At 40.4% G+C, this 9932-nt stretch overlaps 1 protein-coding gene across 1 annotated transcript; it reads right to left on the bottom strand.

The window, feature by feature from the left end:
- Positions 1 to 4758: 4758 nt before the first annotated feature.
- Positions 4759 to 9586, bottom strand: LYG1 (lysozyme g1). The gene is made up of 5 exons (XM_047854664.1): positions 9544 to 9586; positions 7828 to 7932; positions 6710 to 6903; positions 5070 to 5202; positions 4759 to 4877 (listed from the first exon to the last, which is right to left on the bottom strand). Exons 1-5 carry the CDS (start codon positions 9584 to 9586, stop codon positions 4759 to 4761), a joined length of 594 nt encoding a protein of 197 aa, XP_047710620.1.
- Positions 9587 to 9932: the final 346 nt, after the last annotated feature.

Genomic DNA, 9932 nt, shown 5'->3' with positions numbered 1-9932 from the left:
CTGGAAAATAAAAACATGATAGCAGAAATGAAAAACTTATTGGAAACTTTAGGAGACAAAGAAATTTTCTAGAAAACAAAAGGACTGAAGTAAAAAATATGAGAGAAAAAAATCAGAAATTTAGAGGACCAGTCCAGGAGATCCATGCTTAATAACATAGGACAGAGAAAGATGGAGGGAAGGAAATTATCAGCCAAATTTTATTTTGAAATTAAATTTAAAAGGACTGAGTGCCCAGCATAATGGATAAAACCAGAATCTTACTAAAGCACATCATTGTGAGATATCAAATATGTGACGAGAGAATATTCTAAAATCTTCTAGATGGGAGGACAGGATACATCATAAATACAGTATTAAAATTGAAATGACATCAGGCTTCTCAAGACTAACCCTGGAAGCCAGAAGACCAAGGGCACAATGTCTTCAAAATTTTAAAGAAAAATTATTTCCAAACTATAATTTTGTTACAGGCCAAATGACCAATTCATGTGACAGTAGGAAAAATGAAAATGATACTTGTACAAGAAAAGTCTGGGAAAATTTACCTCCCATTCACTTTTCTCCAGGAAGCTGCTGGAAGATGTGCTGTATCAAAACAAAGGAGTAAGCTAAGAAAGATGCAAAAAATGCAAGGAGCCACAGAGGACAGCTGCTAAGGGCTGATGGTGAAAGGGATACCAGGGTGCTCTCAGACCCTTCTGATTTACCTCAGAGAGGAGATTTAGAATTGAATTGGTGTTAAGTACAGAGAAAATTAAGGCAGTGCGCAAATAAAGGGTGATTATTAACTCCATGGAAAACAAAAATTATTCAGGAAAGTACAGTAATCCTTGGTTACTACCCATCTTTTCTGTGAACTGATTGCACAGTGTCTGCTCTGGGACAGAACCATTTGTGTGACGAGACTCACAATCTCTAGGAAGAAATTCCTAGCATCTTGATGAAAATCTTGTACTTGAAAAAGAGAAAAACTAAAGAATTTTGACATGATTAAGATTTATTCTGGAACACCAGTTCCTCACACAGCCAGCTGTCAGCCCAGTGTTGAGTGATCTTTAACCAAATATTCTTTTCTTTTTGTGTTGTTAGGGACTTAAAAGTTGAACAAAATGTCAAAAAGAAAGAGCAATTTTATTATTGAATAAGCATAAACCAGAACATGGACACGGTTGATCATCTGCAAAGAAATTATACATATAGAAATAAATTCTATTCTATTTACACAGCCAAGAAGTTATAATCTTTTTATGCTGCTCTATTTTTAGCCTTTATATACATATGAGAAGACCTAACAGCACCATTGGCTGTATATTCTTTAATAGTTTATCCTAAACTCACCTTTATCAGAAGTAATAAAAATTTTCTTGTTTCTATGACACAGAGATGCCCAGAGCTCAACTATCATAGTGACAGGAGCATAGATACTCCATCTTCCTAGATGTTTACATTTCAAAGAGGTGGCTCCCAGACCTTTTTAAAAAAAATCCCGAGTTATAAAGTAGACAAAAGGCTAACTCAAGAAGAGGTTAAAAAAATGTGTACACGCACACACACACACCCCGTCATTTATATAAGGCCTTCACTGGACGAGAACATCCTACCCAGTGTAAACTGCTAGATGCTTAGCATCACCTCAAAACACCAGTAATGTCCATTTCCCCTGCCAACCTCCTACCCCAAGCATTGTGGCAATAACAAGACAAGGAGTGTGAGGAGGAGGGAGGGAAACAAGAAAACTGCTCTCCGACATTTTCAAATACCTCCTGCAAGGGACAGCACCAAGCTCACCTGGACTGGCCTGAGACCTTTCCCCTTTAACTTTCTCATGTATAGCAGTGAACATCCCATGTCTCAGGAAACCCATCAACTCCGGACAAACTGGGATGGTTGGCACCCTAACATCAGCTGTGAAGGGCTGATGGTGAAGGGGATCCCAGGGTGCTCTCAGACCCTTCTGATTTACCTCAGAGAGGAGATTTAGAATTCAGTTAGTGTTAAGTACAGAGAAAATTAAGGAAGCAAGCACATAAAGGGCTATTATTAACACCATAGAGACAGAAACACACACACACACACACACACACACACACCATACATATTAATAATCATCTAATTATGTGCATGTGTTCACTTAGGGAAAAATAAAAAGATTTTAAATGGAAGAAATCTGGGTTTGGATTTTGTTTCTGTGACTAAGGCAAGTCCCAAAACAGCTTTGGTTGGCAGTTCTTTGGTCTGTTCAACTGCATAGAAATGGTGTATCCTCTCAGGGCAAGTGTGAGAATATAGCACCTACCTAGTAAAACAGCTTACTTAGCCTCTGGCTTGAATTCAGGCCTCAGTTCTTCACCAAAGTTCCCACATCGATTTTTAGCTATCTCTTCTTTAAAGAAATTCTTATTGTGTCCCAAGTGTTGGTATATCTGTATCCCAATTAAAACAGGAGACTTTGTGAGCATGAATTTTGCCTTTACAGTTTTTAATACAGTGGTTGGCAGTTAGAAGGTTTTGCTCTACAAGTAAGGATTTGTTAGTAGCTGTATAATTAATACCCTATACTTTTACCAACTCTTATGCAGCTGAGCCTTCTCCAGAGCTCCTATTGTGATATCCTGGTGCTCCTAATTGGCTTTCTTTGACTGGAAATTTTCTCAGGAAGGACTCTACCAACATGTCACAAGTTACCCCTACTTACTGGGCATATGTGTCTGTAGTGGGAGCTGCATGACGCTGCCCTAATGGTGTGATTTCAGGAGGATTTTATTCACCCAAATATTTCACCTGTGGGCTGATAACCAGTGCCTCAGAATCTATTTCCTTTGCACTAATGAAATGTAAATCCCCAAAGAGGGTGTATTCATGAGGCTTCCTTAGTCATTTTTCCTTGGTGGGAACCCCTTAACTGCATTCAGCCTTGAAAGTAGGTCTAGGAAAGCAGTGGGTGGAGAGGCTAAGAAGGAAGTGGCCCTGGGTTGTTCAGTTGGTTGAGCTTCCGACTTCGACTCAGGTCATGATATCACAGCTCGTGAGTGACAGCTCAGAGCCTGAAGCCTCCTTCAGATTCTGTCTCTCTCTCTCTCTCTCTCTCTCTCTCTCTCTCCCCCCCCCCTTCCCCCGCTCATGCTCATGCTCTGTCTCTCTCAAAAATAAATAAAAACATTAAAAAAAAAAAAAGAAGGAAGTGGCCCTGGAGGAAGTCAAGGGCACCAGTGGTCATGGGCAGGTTCCACAGACCCCTGACACAGAAGATGAGCACTTCACACGGCTACCTGGTATAGGCCCTGAGTTTGTACCTTGTGCACATGTGTGGTTGGCTGTTATCCCCAACTATACTGTATGATTTAGTTGATTTAGTTGAGCTAAGCACACAGTTGTTGCTTAAAAAAAAAAATACTGTTTGAAGTGACGACAGTTGTTCTAGAATGACACACTGCAGAGTATTGATATCATGTAGTAGGGAGGAATGGACATTTATTACATTTATAGAACACAACCCTTTGAATTAAATAATTTACCAGTATAGTGTTGGTCAATGTCCTTGAGGGCAGTTCTGACTGATGAATCACTATCCTATGGCCTGGCTCTGTTAGTCTTAAGTGCCCCAAACAGGGAATAATCTAGGTGAGTTGGGGAGTATGGGTGCAGGAGAAGGTTATGTGGTCCAGGAAAGGAAAGGAAGAGGTAAAATTAAATGACAAAGAGACTGTCCTAGGATTAAGCTAATGCTGCAAAGGAGCAACTCTCCTGAAACTTCTCCGCCCAAAAGATGGGGCTGGCCACCATCCCACCCTTTTTATCTTTGAAAGTTTTCAATTAAAATTTATTTTTTAATGTTTATTTTTAAGAGAGAGAGAGAACAAGTGGAGGAGGGGCAGAGAGAGAGAGAGGGAGACACAGAATCTGAAGCAGGCTCCAGGCTCTGAGCTGTCAACACAGAGCCCGATGTGGGGCTCCAATTCACGAGCTGTGAGATCATGACCTGAGCCGAAGTGGGATGCTTAACCGACTGAGCCACCTAGACACCCATCAATTAAAATTAAAAACTATGATTTTTATCAAGGAAATCAGTGATAAGAGTTGCCACATAGAATACCACATGCCCAGTTAAATTTGAATTTCAGATAAACTATGAATCATTTTTTAGGGTAAAAGTGTTCTAAATATTGCATGGGACTTATACTAAAAAATCAATCATCATTTACCCAGAACTCAGATTTAACTGGGTTTCCTGTTTTTATTTGCTATATCTGGCAATGCCAGTCAATGAATACAGGATTCATTTTGTGGAAATCCACATTGCAGCTAACTTCCATGGAAATACCTTTAAGGAGACATAACCCGGGGCGCCTGGGTGGCGCAGTCGGTTAAGCGTCCGACTTCAGCCAGGTCACGATCTCGCGGTTCGCGAGTTCGAGCCCCGCGTCGGGCTCTGGGCTGATGGCTCAGAGCCTGGAGCCTGTTTCCGATCCTGTGTCTCCCTCTCTCTCTGCCCCTTCCCCGTTCATGCTCTGTCTCTCTCTGTCCCAAAAATAAATAAACGTTGAAAAAAAAAATTTTTTAAAAAAAAATAAAAAAAAAAGGAGACATAACCCTTAATTTACATACACACCACTCCACAAAATGCAGACAACTCTTCCTTTAATGTGATTCATGTTATTTTGATGACCTTCAAGTCAAATTCAGATTCGCAGTTACAAGCTCCATTGGCTAGTTTTATCTGTGTAACACTTGAGGCCTCCTGTTTGCTCTGAAGCATTAGAAGCCGTGTCTCTTGAAGTATTTGGCTCGTGCAAGGACATCATTGCAGAAGTCACAGTTCAGGTCTTGGCTGCTTCTGATGTAGCCAGGACCTCCAGCATAGGCACAGAGTCCACCTGGAATTTGTGAGATGGGTTAATGCTGACCCTATAGTCCCTCATTGCTTCAGGGTCTCAGCAGTTAGCTTAGATTCTCTTTCCTAATTGCTTAGTAGGAGGCAACTGAAGTTTGGGGGAATCTGATGTAATGTCTTGTATTTGTTCTTCTTACTTCATGCTGTGAAACCACCAACACTGGGTTACACTTACCTCTCAGGTACTGGTCAGGGGTCCAGGTTGGAAACCTGGTCTGGATTTCTTTGATCCTAAGTGTCAGGACCTCGATTATCTGAGAAACCTGGGACTCGCTGATCCAGGATGTGGGAGCATAAAGGCCAGGGTCCTAGGGGGAGGCAGAGGAAAAGCTAAGTAAGCCAGGTGGGAGAGTGACAGGACTTCATGGGATCAGTGTTGCTTTTTAATTTCCCTTCTTTTTTCTCTCCTCCTCCTCTGGCAGAGCTAATGCCACCTTTAATCTCCCTGGGAATAAACAGTAAAAGTTACAAGGTTTGGGCAAGTGAAGCATGAGCAGACATTTTGCAACTGCTTCATTATAATGGTGAGAGGCAGAATTGAAAGCCTAAGGTGACAGAAGTAGTGAACATCCCAGTCTGATGCCCTCCTTCAGTGTTTAAATGTAAGCCCTCCAAACCGGTCAGAAACAGCTTTTTCTATCTGTACTTGTAATTCTCCTTCCAGGTAATCTGAATATCTTAAAGTACTTCTAACTTTTCTTATACATCTTTGGTTACCATTCCACATGAGTTTCAACAGATTTAGGAGAAATGTCTGACTCGGGACAATTCCTTCATCTTCAAAGTAAATGGGTTCATCCTTTTCCCAAGGACAAGATTTCACAAAGGCAGAGCAAGGCATCAGAAATGATGCTGACCCTAACATCGCCCATGTTGGTATTGGTCCCTGTTTTGCATTTTCCAGCTGCCATGTGACTTTGCAGCAATGACTCCATCCTTGTAAAAACACCTCCTCACTTGGAAAGGATGGATTGCATGCCTTCCCCTTCACCCCATCCTCATCAGATTATTGGATGAGTCCCTAAATCAAAATGAGATAAAGTATTTGAAAGTACTTTTAAATTGCAAAGTGTCATTCCAAATAGTAATAGGAAGCCAGTTTAAAGATCACTGAGGAGATCACATGCTCCTAAAAGCTAAAAAGATGACCACAGTACTTAAAGGCTTCCCAACAATTACAATAATAATGTCAAATGCAATAGAAAAAAAAATCACAGCACCATTGTCTCCTTGCCATCCTTGATCCCCCCAGACACAATGAATTCAACAGTGGGGTTAATGCCCAGTTCCCTGGGAGTCTCTGTGAGACAAGTTGAGACCAGGCAGAATTAGTGCAAAAATAAAACTGGATCTTCAGAACTAAGAATTGTGTAGAAGAAAGAAAAGGAAAAGGAATTCAATATTTGCTGAGAATCTGCCAGATACTAAGCACATTTTCCCATTATTGCATTGAGTCTTCATAACAATTCTATGAGGATGGCGTCTTATAGGTGAGGAAACTGAGGCCTAGGGAGATTAAATGAGGTCACGTGGTTACAAAATAACAGAACAAGGAACCAGACTAGGGGACCACAGATGATATCCTGGAAACACAGTGTAGTTGATTTTGAAAAGAAACCATGGCTCAAAACAAAAAAGTGATGCTACTACCTGCATCAGGCAGGGATGTGGCTCTCACAGTGCCAGGGAGCACCTTTCACTCTGTGTTCCATAGAACTGCACTTCAGGGCGTCCACAACAACAAATGTGAAGATGTCCCCTTAGCATCATGCCATGCAACACAACAGCCATATGTCATAACTGACAGAGAGTTACCTGCACAACCCCGATTCCATCACCCACATTGCCCACATTGACCATAATGTTGCCACCATGAGACTCCCTGGACAAGACACCAGCGATCACTGCAGGATCCATGCAGTACTTTTGGCCAACAGTACGAATCACAGGCTGATATCTCAGGATGTATGGCATGTCTATTTCAGCCAGCCTTTCAGAAGCACGAACTCCTAAAGCAAACACAGAAGGAAGGATGTGGCTTGTGTGACTTATGCTGACATGGGAGCTCAAGAGGACAGAAATCACACTCCAAGGATCTGGGCAGTGGTCTAGGACCAAGAAGCCCATGTTTCAGTCTGGAATCCCTAGTGGACCTGAAAGTATGATTCTTCTTTGGACTTGAGTTGGTGTCCACTGAGGCAGGGTCCTTTATGGCTTCCAGTGCCTCTTGCTGGACTCTCAGTGGATGCTCTGGCCCACACAAGACAATTCTCTAGGCACAGGCACACTGGCCCCATCCTAAGTACCCCAAACAGATATGCCTATCCGTCAGCTACAATGGGCACCAGATGTGAAAGAGAGAATCCCCCAAACCCTTTAAGAAGTCCTTGTTTCCCTGACAGGTTTGCTCACTCTTGCCCACCTTTCCCTCCTAAAAGGACATCCAGATATTGCATGATCTTAAACCATTGTAGAATAACAAGGATGTTGGGCAAAATTAAAACTAATACTGATTCACCTGGCTGGCCCGTTTACCTTGTAAGCATTTTTTGTGGTTTCAAAAGTATTCTCATCTATATTCTACCGACCAGAGTTTACAACAAGACTGTAAAATAAGTACTTTAAAGTCCTTTCAGTAGAGATGGAGGGGAACTAAATGACTCATTGAAGAACCACAGCACACACTTAGACAAGGTCTTTGGACTCCACATCTAGTGCTCTTCCCACTACTTGGTAGTGTGGGGCTGTGGGAAATAGTTGGAGCCAAAGGATATGTTGAGAGGACCAAAATTTGTGAGGAAGGACAGGGAGACATGGGTTTGAAGTGTCGGGAGAAGGGACAAGATCCTGTCAAAGTCACCCTTGCCAAAAGGAGGCGCCTTCCGAGAGAAAGGGAAGTGGAGGGTGAGGTGGACATTGGGATTATAAAATACCACAGTAGTTCAGGCCTTGACGTTTTCCAATCCCACAAGATGCTCCAGGGGTGTTGAAGTTTCGGATGTTTCCATAGCATCCCCAGTTGCTGCTTTCAGATAAATCTACAAATTGAGAAAATTTCAATGTAAGGCATTGAACTAGACTCATGTTGATCATCTGTCCATGAATGAAGTACCATTAATAAAAAGAACTTTACCAAAATCCAATTACAAGAACTTCACTCTAAATTGAAACACTTTTGAAATTTACAGTATGGTGACAAGGAAATTATCACAGAAACCCCCTCGATACAAAATTGTCATCTCCTATCCTGCAGGCATGGGGAACTGTTGGAGCAGCTATACTCTTCGCAAAGCCCTGGGCTGTCCAATGTTGTTGAGTTGGTGTCTTGGAATCAAACCAGATGATCTCTTCCCTGTAACTAGTCCTCATCCTGTATCCTAGGGGAACTCTCAGTACTTCACCTTCAAATATTTCTGACCGGTTGGTCAGGTGAGATATTTATGGTTGCTCTGGAGAACCAGAGGGAAGTAAGGACTTCTCATTAGATTGCTCTTTTTTTATTTACTTTCTTCTTTGCTCATATCATCAAATCTTCATGATTTGCAAATCTTTGGAAATAAATCTACTACACATCATCATATGTGTATTGTATATTTATATAAATGCCTTTTAAAGTTCTATTTTCTTACTGAGAGCTTCTTGAGATTGACATCTGAAAATATTAATATTTTGGAGTAAATACTTCTACTTTACGAACTTTTGATAAGTAATCTGAAAGAAATATGGAGATGAAAAGACCTGGTCTTTTATAAGTGTAGTAAAAGCTAAATGAGCTGATGTGTCTTTTTTTATTTTTTAATCAGTACATTTTTATATTTATAATTGGTGACAAATACCCTTAATATTATAATTGGTTGTGTCATTCATTGCTCCTGCCCCATAGCCACTCCCTAGTCATATTAAATGCTCCTTAAAGTTCCTTATATTCCCAAAATATCTTGTTGAAATTTAAAAATACTTGTTAAATAAATGGATCAATCAATAAATGAATAAATGTAAGACCCTATCTGAGTAATCATCAGAAGTTACAGCTAAGATAAAATTTGCTTCTCCTGAGAAACTATGCTTCCTCCTTTTATTTATCAAAAAATATGTGTACTTTTCCCTTTGCCCCAGCTGCAAGGAAACTTAAGACCAAATCTGAAATTTCAAGCATAGCAGCTATGTCAGCCTCAGTGGTTAGCTTAGTCACATGTTTTTGATCTCCTTCATGCTAGTTTTCTATTTGAAATTGCATTTGAATTATTACAGGAAGCCATCACAATTCTTCTACAGTGCTTATCAATGAGTACTTATCAATGATGTATATTTAAAGCCTACAGTACTTATCAATGAGTACTTATCAATGAATACTTATCAATGATGTATAAAGTCTATAGCACTTATAAATAAGTACTTATCAATGATGTATATTTAACGTCCAGCTTCCAGCACTGCTGTCTTAAGCCAAGCCTACATTCTGTGGAACCCCCTCCTTTGTGGGGCATCTGGAAAGAAGCTATTTTTCAGTGGCTGTTATTAAGTCCAGTATTTTTTGGACAGCTTAGAAAAAAAACATTTTCTACTGCAGTTTCAAGTATCAGAAATACCATTCTGTTCCTATGCTTACCCTTCCCATCTCCAAGGTCATGTAGGAGACCCTTACTCACCAGTAAGAGCAAGGAGACCCAGAAGCAGCCACAGCACAGACATATTGATGAGCTGATTCTACTGGTCCTAAAATGATTTTAGAATAGAAATTAACTCAAAGATGTGAAAACATCAATCGTCATCATAACAATATGTGATGTTTCTATGGAAAGAGGTAAAAAAAAAAAAAAAAAAGAAAAACTTTTTCACCCATATCTTAACTAAGAAAATTAATTATTTGAATCATAATAAGAAAAACAAAAGTAAGACATGTGCTCCATCCATCCTTTTAATTAGCTTTAAAATGATGATACTCCTGCTTGGTGCACAGGGACTCACCATACCACCAAGTTACTGGATAGTAATTATTTCAAGAAGACAAGATACTTTGATTCTCAACACTGAGAAA

This window comes from Prionailurus viverrinus, chromosome A3 (assembly GCF_022837055.1).
Source record: "Prionailurus viverrinus isolate Anna chromosome A3, UM_Priviv_1.0, whole genome shotgun sequence".
NCBI lineage: Eukaryota > Metazoa > Chordata > Mammalia > Carnivora > Felidae > Prionailurus > Prionailurus viverrinus.
The sequence above is the reverse complement of the archived record's forward strand: the minus strand, read 5'-3'. Positions and strand labels throughout refer to the sequence as shown.

What these genes read in the sequence shown, in the direction of transcription:
- LYG1 (XM_047854664.1), bottom strand. Translation starts at nt 9,586, where the DNA reads ATGTCTGTGCTGTGGCTGCTTCTGGGTCTCCTTGCTCTTACTG. An exon ending in GGGTCTCCTTGCTCTTACTG is followed by an intron (nt 7,933 to 9,543) that starts GTGAGTAAGGGT and finishes CTCAATTTGTAG; the next exon opens with ATTTATCTGAAAGCAGCAAC. An exon ending in TCAAGGCCTGAACTACTGTG is followed by an intron (nt 6,904 to 7,827) that starts GTATTTTATAAT and finishes TGTTTGCTTTAG; the next exon opens with GAGTTCGTGCTTCTGAAAGG.